Here is a 16,434-nt window from a genome sequence, read left to right on the forward strand (position 1 = left end):
TTGAAATAACCTGTTTAATAAATAGCATAGGTTAAATTTTCACTTTATAGTTAAGTAAAGATTAAAAATATACCCATTAACTACGTTCATGTGGACATTTTATAGTTTTTTCCCCCTTGATTGCTATAAACAAGAAAATGGATTCTATTATAGTTTAATAAATATGAAATAAGTAGGGTGATTACTGAAAGTGTATTTTAAAAATATCAGTTTACTGGCTAATGCAAGAATATAACAGATACATGTTCCTACTTAACCATGGGTTCCTACTTCACCATGTCTTTAGCCTTGAAATGGTGGGAGTTGGGGATACAGTGAGCCAGTTTCTGCTTTGTATCCTTTGCCAATATAAAGGACATTGAGTATAGGCCATTTGAGACACTGGCAGGTGAGGCAGGTAGCTATTTAGATCATACAAATAGCAATAGCCATTTGCCAAATCGCACTGATTTCAATATTAAAGGCATCTCTTGAGCAAATTTAAGCTGGCTAATTGGTGTGGGAACAGTCTGCTCTCAATGTTTGCATCTCATTAGGAGTCTTTACATTGCTACTCAGAACATCTTGCCTCTAATAGCAACCTTGAAATTAATAGGACTTAATAGCAAAGCACTGACAGTGGTTGAGATGGGTGAGAAGGATTAACTGCCTACCCTGCATATTGGTCAATTTGTGATTGCCAAAGGAGCCTGCTACAGGCAGTTACAATTGTCCTTGAAATGTTCTTTCTGGCTGCGTTCAGATGAGCATAGATGTGCAGTATGTGGTGCCACAGACCTGTTTGCAGAGATCCTGGTGTCAAAAAATCCCACACTGAAAAAGGTGTGGCAGCGCACATGGTGGCAGTGCCTGCCACCCAAAACCAGAGCCTGGCTAGCCAGAGCCACGCTCTACGTGCCACCCAGGCTCCCAGCTGCAGGACCATTGTGGCTACAGCCCTGTGAGGCCCACAGGACCCCAGGTAAGGCTGCTGAAGCCAGCACAGTTGCTGGCTTCAGCCTCTCCTATCTCACCCAGGGTAACCTGCCACACACCAGAGGGCATGTGTCATGGGTATTCTCCAGGGACAAGCAACAGCGGCACAAGCTGTTTCCCAGGGAAACAAATGTCCGTGCTCTTGTGGACGTGGCCTCTGAGTGTATCCTGAAATACTTAGACAACGGGGTAGGTCCCTTTCTCATGCTGGCACTGGTGAGCTTTGTGAGGGATTGTGTCTCCTCCTGATAAAATGTAGCTAAACGCCACAATCAAGCCTTTTTATGTACATATATGAAAAAAACAAACCAAAACAAAACAGTATGTATGGATATACAGATATAGGCTGAAAGGAGATTTAGCTTTCCTGTGTTTCAGCTGCCGTGTATTAATGTACATAACCTTCATTCATTGAGAGCTAAATTACTGTTGGTTAGGTTTCATTTACTGTGAGGTAGGAGCATGTAAGTGGGTTGCTAATATCAAATAATTGATTTGTGGTAATTGTCCATCTCTTTTACCCTATGGTAAATTGTCTGGATTTCTATATCCTTAGTGCTACACTTGCATCTATACTTCCTGTTGTGTGCTTGCCAGATATTCAGTGCACTGGCATGTTTGCTGAGTTAACTTGCCTGTGGGTACATTTGCACCCTCAGATAAGTACGTATAAGGTCAGGCTCTTAACTAATGTAAATCAGCATTGTTCCTGTCAGTTTGAGGTGAGCCGCACTATTTTATTAGTCCCTCTCTATATCATCTCTTTAGAAATAGCTTTATTACCATTAGTTTTGAAGTTATGTTGTATTATGTTTGCTGCTTTTGGCACACCCCCTGTCTTCCAGTCAGTCATCTTTCCATAGAGTCTCTTGGTTGCAGCCCTTTTGCTCACAAATCTTGTTACCAAACTGGCCCAAATATGTTTTGCACAAGTAAGCTCTTTCCTTCCAGGATTGTAGCTGATTAAAGTGATTCAACAACAGCTTCTTTAAAACAAAGCATTATTTGGCTTGGAACTCAAAGGTTCCAAGCCAAAGGATAAAAAACAATAAAGGGCTATAAATGTGTTTCCCCTCACCTATATCTTAATCTTCCTTTAGAAGCTTTGTAAATCCTATCCTGTCCAGTTACCACATCCCTGGAGCTGGAGAAGCAAATTGCTGCTGCATCATGTTCACTGACTCTCATAGTTTGCCTCTGTTAGTGTCTTCTCTTGGACAGCTAGGCCAGGGACAGACATTACACACAAAACAGTTTAAGTGACCAGAAACTGGTTTAAACCTGTAACAGAACAGATGTTCAGTGCACATAAACCAGTTTGAAAATGGCTGAAACCGGTTTGAGATAAACCTGGTTGAATGTAGTATCAGACTTAACTGATTTGGGTCAAGCCGGTTTATGCAATGCCCAGACCCCTTGTTGGTTTAAATTAAATCAGAGTCCCCCAGCATCCCATCATGCTCTTTGGGCTGGGTGGGGCTCTCTGCTTCACAGCAGGGCTGGCCCCTCCCCTCTGCTTCCTGGCTGCAGCTCTGGCAGGGAGTGCAGGCTGCTCACCCCTTTCCCCCTCACCACTCCTTGTGAAGCAGTGACTAAGTCTCATAGTATCATAGTACTTAGGGTTGGAAGGGACCTAAACAGATCATCAGGTCCGACCCCCTGCCCTGGGCAGGAACGGGTTCCGGGGTCATATCACCCCAGCCAAATATCTGTCCAGCCATCTCTTGAAACCCCCACCCCCCAAGGTAGGAGAGAGTACCACCTCCCTTGGGAGTTCATTCCAGAGCCTCACAGCCCTAACTGTAAAGTAATGTCTCCTGATGTCCCACCTGAACCTTCTCTCTTAACAACTTGTGGCCGTTATTCCTAGTAACCCCAGGTGGTGCCCGGGGGAACAGAACCTCCCCCAGTTCCCGCTGGTCCCCCCTGTGGTTTGTAAACCACCACCAGATCCTCTCTCAGTCTTCTTTTGTGGAGGCTGAATAGGTTCAGGCCCTTTAGCCTCTCTTCGTAGGGCCTGCCCTGCTGCCCCTTGACCATGCAAGTGGCCCTCCTCTGCACCCTCTCAATGGTAGCCACATCCCTCTTGAAGTATGGTGCCCAGAACTGGACACAGTACTGCCCCTTGACCATGCAAGTGGCCCTCCTCTGCACCCTCTCAATGGTAGCCACATCCCTCTTGAAGTGTGGTGCCCAGAACTGGACACAGTACTCTAACTGACTCCATTGGCCTGACCAGTGCCGGAAAGGGGAAGGATCACCTCCCTGGACTTACTTGTGATGCATCTGTAGATGCACGACAAGGTGTGGTTAGCCTTACCGCTTCCTTGCATTGGCAGCTCATGTTCATCCTGGAGTCAGCAATGACTCCAAGATCCGTTTCTGCCATGTTGACAAGAAGGGTGTTCCTCAGCCTATAGGTGTGTTGCTGATTCCTTCTCCCTAGATGCACTACCTTGCACTTGTCTGCATTAAATTCCATCCTATTCTCATCCACCCACGTCTGTAACCTGTCTAGATCTAGCTGGATTCTGCCCCTCCCCTCCAGCATGCCCACCTCGCCCCACAACTTGGTGTCGTCAGTGAATTTGGACAGCCTGCTTTCCACACCCACATCCAGATCACTGAACAGTACAGATGTCAAACAGTACAGGCCCCACGACTGAGCCCTGGGGGGCTCCACTGCCCATATCCCTCCAGGCTGAAAATGACCCATCCATCACCACTCTCTGGGTGCGACCATCTAACCAATTTGCCACCCATCTGATTGTGTAGGCATCAGTGCTGCAGTCACCAAGTTTTTTAAAGAGAGCGTAGTGGGAAACCATGTCAAAGGCCTTCTAAAAGTCCAGGAAGATGACATTCACCCCGACACCCTCGTCCAGGGACTTGGTGACCTGATCATAAAAAGAAACCAGGTTAACCAGGCAGGACCTGCCCTCGGTGAACCCATGTTGGTTGCCCCTGAGCATTACCTCCCTGTGTCAGGGTCCCCGCTATGACCCCTGCTCTCCCCTCCCTGCTGTGTCTCCCCCACTCCCCTCTGCCTTGCAGAGAGGTGTCTGTGTATTAGCCAGCAGACCACAGACTGGTTATGGTCTGTGCTGAATCAACAGGCAGAATCAACAGGTAGCTGGTAATGTCCCTCTGTTGTTTTCTTAATGGGGTGATAAACACTGAGTTAGGGGTGATGCACACTGTTATTAATTCCCTGCTGGGCTAATCAGAGCGTCCTGCTGGAGCCTGGCCACGCCCTCCCCCCATCAGCTCAGTTCTGTACAAGGGAAGGGAGGGCTGCGTCCCCTGGATTCTAGCCTAAGCCACTGCAGGCATGTGCCTGCATTTCTGGGATGTCTGTGTAGTTACAAAGTGATTCAGCCTAGCCAGGTTAGACTAACTTGAAAAGATTAAATCAACTCAGGCTCAGGCTTTTTGAACGTCTGTCCCTAGCCCTAGTGACAACTCAGCCTTTTCAAGGTGGTGGGTACTTTAATGAATGAGTATGCTCTTGGATACTAGATTCGGATTTGGGAAAAATAAACTTTGCCAGCTCAATTTTAGCTAGGAAAAAAAACATTCCTCAGTTAATAGCCCCTCATTATTTCTTTGAGAACCCTTGGTATTTTCAGTGATAGCACCTTATCTTTGCCATTGTTTCATTTCCTGTTAGTTTCCATCTCACAATCTTCTTGGTTCAACTTTCTGCAGTCAGCAAGTATTGTAGCATTCTGGTAAAATGAGGCACACCATATAAAATATAGTGTTTTCCTCATTTTCCTCAGCTTCATCACTGGGTTTAGCTAATTTTTATTAACTGAGGTTCCACAGCTTCCTTTGTTTTCTATGTGCCCAGGAAGTGAACTACTTCTTTTGTCGTATTTCTTGTGGTTTGAGAGTGAAAATACTCTGCTGCTGAGGCAATTATGTTTTCATTTACTGCTAATACCACAAAATCAGGTAAAGGGCACAAGGAATTGATTGGTTTTTTGCTATAAGCCGGCTAAGCATAATGGCTTGCTTTTGCTGCAGTAAGTTTATGAAGATAATATGTATGTTGTGGAAATGTAGTCTTAGTTTCATAGTTGGTAGGGTCAGAAGGGACCTAATCAGATCATCAAGTCCGACCCCCTGCCATGGGCAGGAAAGAATGAAGAGGTCAAATGCCAGCGCTAATGCTAAGATGGAGAAGATAGCAGAACAGAAGCACATGCTAATTTTATATGTGAATTTGTTTTCTTCTTTTTTAGCTTGTGGCCGTGGGTTCTACAAATCATCTTCACAAGATCTTCAGTGCTCCCGCTGTCCTACTCACAGTTTTTCTGACAGAGAAGGATCTTCACGGTGTGATTGTGAAGATAGCTATTATAGGGCGCCTTCTGATCCACCATATGTCGCATGCACAAGTGAGTCAGTCATCAATTTAATAGTAAAAGACTTTACTTAGCCAACCAGGTACAACCATTTGTAGTTAGTTCTCAGTAGTACTTAATATTGGACTTTAGTGTATTTGAAAACTAGTTTTACAATGATAAATGAATTTGAAGTGGTATGGGGAAAAAGTACACAGTGAATATAGAATCAACATCAATATAATTTTCATGTTTGCCCACAATAACCTTGAGACAGATGAAATGCTGGGCAAATACATAACTAGTTGTAACAGGAGGAATGCAAGCACGGTTTTCCTGCAGTTGTAAAATTGTCACAGACAATGTGCCCAACCTGATACAACACCACAATGAATAAAATGCAAAATGAAAAGTAACCTGTGTGGTTTTGGGCTTTGATTAAACTATAATGGGATATGGCTTAACATTCCATCTGTAAATAGACTAACGTACACAGATTGGTGATTCAGGTAATGAGAGTTTCCAAAATCCAAAGCTGTACCCAAATACTGCTGTAAATCATATCAGAACTTATTAAGGAAAGTCTAAATGTATTTTGTGCTGTGAGTTTAAAAGGACAGTATGTGTGAGTGCAGGAAATCCCGATGCCAGGAATGCTATAAAAGTCAATTTCTGAGGTGCACTGACTGTTCTTTTTAATTGTATAGAGGAAAAATAGCCAAAGTCAGTTGCAGTAAATATACAGACAATTGTTATCCTGATTCTTTAATGGAAAATAAATAAAACTCTTGCCAAGTGAGTTCAAGAAGGCTTTTATGTAGGTTGTAGTAAATGTAATGAAATGTTTATGTGAAGAAAAATGCTTCAGCTAGCCTGTCGCAGTTATTAAAGTGCTAGCTAAATGCCCCATACTGATCCTGTATAGTTAGTGTTTTGTTTTCTGTGTCACAAAGGACCTCCATCTGCACCACAGAACCTCATTTTCAACATCAACCAAACTACTGTGAGTTTGGAGTGGAGTCCTCCTGCTGACAACGGGGGAAGAACTGATGTGACCTACCGAATTTTGTGCAAGAGGTGCAGCTGGGAGCAGGGTGAATGTGTTCCCTGTGGGAGTAATATTGGATATTTGCCCCAGCAAACTGGATTAGTAGATAACTATGTCACTGTCATGGACCTGTTAGCTCATGCTAACTACACTTTTGAAGTTGAAGCTGTAAATGGAGTTTCTGACTTGAGCCGTTCCCAGAGGCTCTTTGCAGCTGTCAGTATTACTACTGGTCAAGCAGGTAAGTTTTCATGACTTAATTTTGAACGTAGAGTAAGAGAGATTGGGAACCTGCAAAATGTAGGTGCAGATGGCCAGGTGCATGTTGGATGCATTTTTTCTCATGATTCTTCTCATTTTGCTGGCTAATCAACATGTGTTTCTGTCACAGCATGATAACCTACTGCTGTGTCTTAGCATTGTAATTGCTTTCACAAAATAGGAAAGTTTTAAAGAATCATGCTTATCTTTTCACATATATTTTCTTCACTCTGTAAAAACATTCTCACTTCTACCTCACTGTAGTTCTAGTGCCCTAGTACCTGAAGAAAGCAAATGCAATGTGAAGATCCTTCTACATAGGTTCTGTTTCTGAATATTTTAAATCTGTATTAGAATCCTTGGTCACTGGAAGATGGCTTGAGTATCTGACTGTTTTCAGTGTTCATGTCTTCCCTTAGGATCATTCTTCCAGTTTATTTAATATTTCCAGGTACTTGATGATGAGATTCAGTGAGAATATGACAATTATATTTCGCTTCTTATATTTATCATAATCTGACAGGTGAATGTCAGGGAAAATAAAATTAAACTAGCATATCGCCCAGGGGAAAATGTGGTTTAGTTGGATTAGTATGGAGTGGAAAAAATGGGATGTCTCCTGTTTGGTACAATAAAATAAAAAATTGCTTGTTGATAAAAAAAAGAAAATAATAATAATAATAATCATGGACTACTGTATTACTTCTGCGTTGTTGGTTTAGGACAGTGTGATAAACCTATGAGAAAACTAACCATCTGTGCTGTAAGCATAAGTCTTAACCCATGTGGTAATTCTATTTTCTGCTTTCTGAAAAAATGCTGAAAGGGAATGAGGAGCTATAGATTGAGTCAAGGACTATTGTTAAGTAATACTTGAAAATATTTCTTGTACTTTTTATGTCTTATAATACATTTTATGGAACATAATCATTTTTAGTGCAGATATTTTTTATGTGGAAGGATTTCATATACTAGAGCAATGAAATTAGGTCAAAAACTGGTTTGAGGATAGTGAATAACAAGAAGAAATGCAGTGATCAATTTGCATTTTGAAGGACTATTTTTAATAAAAATGTCTAGATATTTAAATTAAAAACAAAGCTGAAATTGTCTGTATTTCCCCTGAATCAGTTGTTAGGCTCTGTTTGGGCAGTTCAACTTACCTAATCATGCTTTGGGAAATATACTTTAGTTCTTATCTGTTGGGCCCATTTCTCAAATTAGAAGGTAGTTCTGCTTCTATGGTTGTTCAGTCCTTGGACCCTCTCTTGACCTTTAGAGATAGAGAATTGTCCCAATACTTTTTATCGTTTCAAAAATTCCACCATCTTGTTACCTCACCTTACAACCTTCATATTGCTTTTCTCAAATTATTCAAATTGCTATCACTTTAATTAAATGTCTGGCCTTTTTCAAGCAAATTGATGGACAGTGTTCAGCTCTGTATATAAATCTGTGCTGATCTACAATATGCTGAAGAGGATTAGAGTCTCAGTTATTCAGCTAAATCAAATGGACCTCTTTAAATGTACCTTTATGATCCAGATGATCTAATGGTACACTAAATAACAAGAGGCCATGCGATCTAATGATTGGAATCATTTATGAGGAAGATGGAAAGACTTATTAAATGATGCAGTCAATTTCTCTGCCAGATTGTTCCTTACAGTGCGTTCTTTAATACTTTATAGGCAAGACAAAAAGAGATCATTTTGATCATAATAATGTGACCTCTTGCATAACATAAACCATAGAATTGCATCAAGTAAGTTATAAATGTTAAATTCATAATTCCTGATTGAACTAGAACACATATTTTAGATAGAAAAAACATCCAATATTGAGTTAAAGACTTCAAGTGATAGAGAATCCAGCATGCCTTGAGTAAGCCTTATTCTAGAAATCAGGATGTGTGGTTGTAGCATATTGGCTGGTTTTGTGACCTGGAGCAAGACATTTAGCATAGTATTTTCAAATATCCACTAATTCTGATGACCTACATGTCTCTCGTTGGCCACTGAAAAACAGACATGCTTGAATTTAGGAAATGGTTTGAAAATTTTGGTTTTAACCTTTTGGTGCTATAGTTTCCTCCCCTCTAAAGTTATTTATCTGTCTTTAAAAAAAGTGGTTTGACATCTTCTATTGAAAATTACTATATAAATGTATAGTGTTTTTCCATGTACAGGATAAAATGCCTGTTAAAGAAGAAAGGCCAGCTTCCTTTTTTATATTTTTCCAGAACAAGGAAAATCCTTATTTGCATCATTTTGTAGCCACATGTTTTGGAGGATAATGGTGATTTTCTTTGGTTTTGTGAGGGGAAAATATTTTGGAGGGGAGAGATTGATGACTGTAATTGAAAAGGAGGACTGGTCTCTCAAAGGAGAGAGAGTGTAATGCTGTGCTCTTATTTTATTTTTGCCATGGAGAGAAGGAAAATGTTGGATTTATTTATATCCAAGTAAACTAGGATTCATGCAGCTCTCATTTGTGACTTTGTCACTGTTCTATACTACTTACAAAAATGTTTCTTTCTGTGCCCATCTAGCCTTTTTTTGTGTAAATGTGTCTATAACTAAACCTTTTGCACTTGTTATTATGTTATCACATTAGGTGGCTACATATAATAACCGGGCACACCACATGCATGGAAACATGCAGTAAGATTTGCCTTTTGTCCTTTTTGTTTCAATGAATTGATCCCTTGGGGTCATATTCACAAAATTCAAATAACTGAATAATGATAACATGAAATTATTTAAACGAGAATAAGCTTATGGAATATTTTCAGCTCATTAACCTGCTTTTCTTCTCCCCTTAGTGGGATAAAGAGAGCATGCCATGAAAAAGAAATGTCATGCCATCTAAAAAGAAGAAACCAGACTGTTAAGGTCAAACTATTTGTGTTTTTGAAAAAGGATATTAGTAGAGAAGGTATATTATCTGATAAGTGATTTTCCATGGACCACGACTCCTCACAATATGGTATATGTAGGATACATGCCATAAGATTTGATGTTTAAAGTTATGTTGTGACTAATACAGCTGTTGCTAAATGTTGTGTTTTTAAACTGTGTCCAAAGGATATAATGCAGCATCGTTACAAAAACAAGAAGGTTCAAAACTAACTCTAACTCTACTTTTAGATGGATAAGTGCATTTCAGGGCACTTATGAGATTTTAGAGCTACTGCCTCAGAAAGTTCGGTAACTTGTATGTGCAGTAAGCACCCAAGAGTAAGCTAATTGTTTGCTGCATCAATCTAATTACAGTGGAAAATTAGAGCCCCATCTTGCAAGTTGTTCTGAGCAGATCTTGTGCAACTACATGAATGTAGTGGATGGGTACCTTAGAAAGATGTGAGTGACAGGCAAAGGAGTGTTGCAAGCCAACACTGCAGGGACATAAAGAAGGAATGCTAGCTGAGATAAATTCATTTTTGTGCACAGCGCTTATTTGCTATTTAAATTTCATTTACATCTTGCTTCAGTGGGAGATTCACCTTTACATAACCCTGGATTTCCTTCTTTCTGACTGATCATACCATTTTCCCAGTTTTCTCACTATTCCCTCCAGCGCCCAGAAGACTAAATGGATACCTGTGGTGCCAGTTTGGTATTTCACAGTTGTGCAATTTACACTACTTCGGCACTTATGTTCGCTGATGAATTTAGGCCACACTACTGGAGTTCTCCCTTAAGATATAGATATAGATATATATAAAATTAGATATGCAACAAATTTACCTGCTTTCCCTCAAAAGGTTCTATTCTCATATCAGGAATTATGTCTGGTGTTTGCCATTTTTCAGCTAGTGACAGTCACCCACTACTGACACTAAAATAGTCACTAGTTACAGTTTTATTCCAAATGCAATCATTGTCCCCAATTCACAAAACATGAGATTATACAAAAAAATGTGAGATAAAAAAAAAAAAAAAGCCTTTTACCTTTTTATTTACCTTGTAATTTCGAGGACTTTGGTTTCACTTTTTAAAGGTGTTTTCTATGATCATTAGGGGTAGGAACTTATTTAAAAGCGAAATAATAGAAAACGGGGTTAGAAGGGACATCAGGAGGTTCAGTGCAGTCTCTGCTCAAGGTAGAAACATCCCTGTCTAAACTAGCCATACAAAGGTTTGTCTATCCTGCACTTCATAGTTAGAAAGTTCTTATTTGTATACCCAATATAAATCTCCCTAGTTGCAAATGTAGCCCATTACTTCTTTGTGGACAAATTGGAGAGGATCCAAGGGAGGCCAACAAAAACGGTTAGGGGGTTGGGGCACACTTCTGAGGAGAGGGAACTGGGCTTATTTAGTATGGAGAAGAGAAGACTGAGAGGGGATTTAATAGCAGCCTTCAACTACCTGAAGGGGGGTTCCAAAGAGGATGGGTCTAGACTGTTGTCAGTGGTGGCAGATAACAGAATGAGGAGTAATGGCCTTAAGTAGCAGCAAGGAAAGTTTAGGTTAGATAGTAGGAAGAACTTTCTCACTAGGAGGTTAATAAAGCAGTGGAAGAGGCTACCCAGAGAGGTTGCGGAATCACCGTCCTTGGAGGTTTTTAAGACCCGGCTAGACAAAGCTTTGGTTGGGAAGATATAGTTGGGGTGGTCCTACTTTGAGCAGGGGGTTGGACTAGATGACCTCTTGAGGTCCCTTCCAACCCTACTTTTCTATGATCCTATGCTTGTTCTTCCACTATTTTTAATAATGCCCAGGGTGCACCCCAGTGTCCTTTGCTTTGCATTAATTTCAGCTTCTCTCTCTGAATCCTAGGATAGACTGCATAGATGTTTGTAGATCTACTACAGTCTGTGGACATGAATCACAAAGGATAAACTTACATTGCAATGATTTGCTTATTCAAGTTATTTTTTCTCATTATTTCTATATGTTTTTTCCGTACATGTCTAACATTTAAGTAGTGGATCAGGTTAATTCTATTGAAGTAAAACTGCACATTGATCTCAAATCACTTCACCTCAGATTATTCTTACAGATGTTTGACAGGAGGTGGTAGCTGATTTCATGCCTGAATTAAGCTTATGGATAAAAACTTGATAAAAATTCCTGGCTCTGTGTTGTAAACATCATCAGATCTGAGAAAACAGTTTGTTCATTCACTGATTATATCAAGTAGTATTTAATATAGTCAGATCCACAAGGTTATAGAGATAATTTAGGTATACAAGATAGTGTATTATTATCATGTTGGTAAACATTATAAAATATTAAGGGTTTTAAGCCTTCTGCAGTATAGTAATCCTATGGCATTTTAATCACAATAAAATATTGTATTCCAAATGTTTTCTAGACCATTTCTGATGTTATAAATAAATAAAAGAGACTGAAATGGCAAAGATTATTTTTAGAAATCTGGGTAGTAACAAGATATACCCTTTACTGCTTTAATATTTCTAGCTATGATGTAGGAAAGAAGAACAAATGGTAGATGCAAGTCATGGTGCTTATGATCTGCTCCTGTATCATTGAAGTCAAAAGGAACTGTGTTATACATTTGGCAGGATTTGACCCTAAATGCACTTCTAGAACACACTGAGTGGCAGGATTTAGTGGTAACAATAATTTAGAAGCTTTTACTTCGTGTCATATCTTAGTCTTGACTATTCCTAACCAATTTTATCCTTTATGTTTCATGTTCCAAATTGTAGAAGAATCACAAACACACATAGGGAGGCTGAAATATGAAAGACTGAAATATTGATGTCTCTGTGTTATGAATACCTGCCTGTCTGTCTATTAATTTTTATCAATATTTTTATTAGAAATTAAATGAACAATTGCCATAATTTTTATTTTTTTGGAAATTCTTTCCCAAAACCTTCTCCCATTTTTTGACCAACTTTGTCCTGACACTTTTTCTAAAACAGGGTGCCTAGAAGAAAAGAATAATCCCCCACCCCCAAGTTTGTATAAAAAAGTCCATGTGAAATAGGATTATTAAAAAAAAAAAATAGATTACTCTGACCTATTTCTAAGAAGCTATTTATAAATTAACTGTAGAAAGTGTCTCTGTATTGTCCGACTATGCAGAACCAAGCAGCAGCGTAGAATAGATATAGTTAGTTCTGGTGATATGATTGTTGAATATTCAGTCCTCTATACTGAACCTAACCTTCACTGTCTTTGTTTCTTCACTTTCACTTCTTCTAACTTGTTAATGAACTAATGTCACTAAATTATCTGTGGGACACACAAGAGCAACATATGTCAGAGAACCTGGCATTGTTTATGTACTGTGCAATGCTAGCTCTTGGCAGTAATTTCGTCGCAAGACAAAAACGCTTTCACTTTCATCTTCACCTTTATGTAAACATATTTAAATGGGGGTGTGAGAATTTACACTCCTTAGACACTTTTACGTTTTTATTTTATGAATTTTAGTTTAAACAGAAGATGGCTGCATACAAAGAGGTGAATTGGGTGGCCAAGTGATTTAAATGAGGGATTTTAAAGATATTTGCTATGATAGCTTTCCCTTATGGAGCCAAGTCTTGGAAAAACAGGTGTTGCACAGATTGTACATCTTTAAGAGGTAGTCTCCCCTCCAGGATGTCACACAGCTATAGATAAGTGGAACTGGACAGAGCCAAGGGGGAATTTCATGAAAACTTAGAGGTCTCTCATCTTAACGCATCTTTAGTCAGGGACAGATCTAGAGGAATTTCACTGGCATGGTCACACATGGTTATGGACCATGCCATAGGAGTATCACTTGAGGACTTTTTAAGTTGCCCAAAGCAGGTAAGAATTGCTCCTTCTTCTTCATGCTCAGTAGCATGGCACTTCTCCTATTTCTCACCTCCCCTGCATGCCACTGATGCTGTCCTCACTGTCCTCTCCTGACCTATGATACGGGAAGCTCCAGAGCCATTGTGGCCCTACTGCAGCTGGGCTGTACAGGAGCTGGGCTCAGCCAAGGACAGCAGCAGCGTGCAGGGTTTCCTTCCCTGCCCAGTTGTCCCAGGTGTTCCCACCACCCCAAGAGCAGGCTCAGGGAGGGGGAGCCTGCCCACTGCTGCTGCTGCTCTTTCTAGCAGAGCTGAGCTGGAACTGGGCAGAAGTGGCTCTGGAGGTGCCCTGGTCACAGGATTCAGCAACAGTGGCAGGCATTGGAAGGGGGAATAGGAGGGGAGAAAAGGTTTTATTGAGCACACAGGGGAAGAGAGGGAGTGCAGGGACAGGGGGAGGACTCTTATCTGATTTGGGGACATTAAAAAAGTCCCTAGTTGCTGCTCTTCTATGCTGTGGGCTGCCTGTCTTGGCAGGGTGCATATATTAATGAGGTTTTCATAGACAGTTATAGTTATTCATATTATTAGTATCATTGTAATGCCTAAGGAGTGCTAGGCATTGATCAGTATCCCTTTTTACTGATCTGTTCAAACACAGTACAAAATTAATGGTCCCTCTCCCATTTGCTTTCCCTCTTCCAAATGTCAGTGAGCAGCAAGGGATTTTTTGGCAATAGCTTTTATTGGACTGAGTGTATAGTTGGGAGAAATACTAAAAAGCTTGTCTAACATCTCTTCCAACTTGGACCAATAAAAACTATCACCAGCCGCGCCCCCCCCCCACTTGCTTCTCACTTAGTTCCTATACCATTGTGACCACAACAACACTCCAACTCTACTTTAATGTAAGTGTAAGACAAGAGATGAATAGATGGATACACCCAGCCAGACAGGAAAATACAAATTAAAAATGAGAGACAGCCAGGCAGATGGGAAAGTACAAGGCAACTATGAGATGCTACTGGTCCACATGACAAACTGTAGTTTCAGCACACCAGCACCCTAACTACTGTCAAGGAGGATTTTAACAAGGATTTTGAAGAAAATATATTAACTTTGTAAGGTGCTTGTTTGAAAGCTTCAAAAATAGGTGATAGAAACATATGGTATGCTTGGTTGAGGTTATAGATACAGTTTTGGTGCAATTTTATGTAGTTCTATCCAGTTATGTGATAACTGATGTACTGGGGTAATGTTATTTGCACTGGAATTCAGCAAGAAACAATTTTCTCATTATTTTTAAAAAAGGTCAGCTGAGTAGTTTCTTTTTTGTAATTTCTAAGTTTTCATTTTGATTATTGCTTTTTAACATAAATTAACTAAAATCTCACAATCAAATGGGGTTTTTTTAACTTTCCAATATGATGTTAAAACATCTCATTTTGACAACTTGCATAGCAATGAGAAAAAGGCACAAAAGATCAGACTCTGGTCATAAGCCTGCATTGGTGCGAGATAGGTTGTATTTTTTGTAATAAATGGTTGAAGGACGCAAATAGGTCAGAGCCTCATGTAAATATGGTTGTTTATTCGGTATATCTTATATATGTCGAACCCTGTAGTGTTAAATAAGATGCCACTAAAATCAATGAAGTACTGTAGGCCCAATCTCACATTAATCAAGAACTCTAATAGTTATATCAAACCTAAGTATAGGGGAAGGATGATACTGTGAAGAAAAGTGGGGGACAGGGAACAGGTGATCTTGGTTCTATTTTGACTGTGCTGTGAAATGTGCTTAGTGTATTTGTTTTCTTTTTCTTATCAGTAAAGTGGGAATAATACCCGATGCAGCATGCCTGATAGGAATGTTGTGAGGATTATTTTCTTAGTGTTTGTGAAATACTTTGAGATCTTCCAATGGAAAATGTTCTGGAAATGAGAAGTATTATTATCAATTAACATACTGTACTTACTCAAATATAAGATGAGGTTTCCCCCACAATCAGTCTGGGTAAAAAGCCCCTTTTCTTATAGTCGCTTTTGAAGAGGAGAGGGAGTAGATGGCTGCTGTGGCTCTGACTCTGGCCCTGAGCCTGGGTAGGGAACACAGTCAGATCCACAGCAGCCCCCTGCCCACCACTCTACTTCCCCTCCGCAGATTTTGCCCTCTCGCCCACTCCCTTCCCTCCCCCTTACTCTCAGGCGCAGCTCATCTCCAGCTAAGGCTCAGGTCTCTCCTAGGCATGGAACACATAGAAATGTCTTCCTGTGCCCAGTCAGTGAGCAGCAGCAACACTGCTGCATGGCCAGGCAAGGGCTGAGCTTCCATACTTTGCTCCAGGGTAGAGCATCCTGAGCAGTATCTGACTAAGGGGGAAGTGGGGGAAGAGTCAGAGAGTGGGGGGTGCAGAAACTGGGGGGAGTCTGAGACGGAAGCAGCAAAGATCGAGGGGAGTGGGGGGAAGGGCAGAGGCTGTGGGGACCTGTGGGTGGGGGAGTGGAGGTAGCGGGGGGGTGCAGAAGGAAGAAGTGGTCAAGGCAGAATGCAAGTGGACTACTTGACACCATCTCCCCCCCTCCCCACTTCCACCATGCCTGCTTTCCCTGCTGTAGCATTTGGGGGGGGGGGGGGGAATTCAAGACAACCCTCCAATACTTAGATCCTACATCTGGAAAATTATAACCATTTTATAAATTTTCCAGGTATAGAATCTAATTATAGCATGGTTGTCTTTTATATTTAGAGGCATCTTATATTCAAGTAAATATGGTAGTATAAAAATTACAGCTTTTCTTTACTTACTATAAATTAATTAAACCTCAAATATTCATGTAATTTCAAATATCTGACTTAATTACTGAGTCATTTTTTATAAAACATATTTTACTCATACTTTTGCCTGCTAAGAGCAGAACTCTGAGAAAATTGCTGGTTCATAAATTGTTGATAAGGTAATGTGTGAAGTTTTGCCCCTAATTTTAATGATATTTGAAGTTTTATATTGCATCCTTGGTTTCATTTCAGTATCATTGTT

At 40.3% G+C, this 16,434-nt stretch overlaps 1 protein-coding gene across 2 annotated transcripts in view; it reads left to right on the top strand.

The window, feature by feature from the left end:
- EPHA7 (EPH receptor A7) overlaps nucleotides 1-16,434 on the top strand; it is a 213,705-nt gene that overhangs the window by 63,857 nt on the left and 133,414 nt on the right. For both annotated transcript variants that reach the window (XM_006019971.3, XM_025199387.1), the window contains exons 4-5: nucleotides 5,223-5,378; nucleotides 6,278-6,613. In XM_006019971.3, the coding sequence (XP_006020033.2) occupies nucleotides 5,223-5,378; nucleotides 6,278-6,613 (492 nt within the window). The remainder of the gene's footprint in view (nucleotides 1-5,222; nucleotides 5,379-6,277; nucleotides 6,614-16,434) is intronic.

The sequence above is a fragment of the Alligator sinensis genome, unplaced genomic scaffold, assembly GCF_000455745.1.
Source record: "Alligator sinensis unplaced genomic scaffold, ASM45574v1 scaffold357_1, whole genome shotgun sequence".
Taxonomy (NCBI): domain Eukaryota; kingdom Metazoa; phylum Chordata; order Crocodylia; family Alligatoridae; genus Alligator; species Alligator sinensis.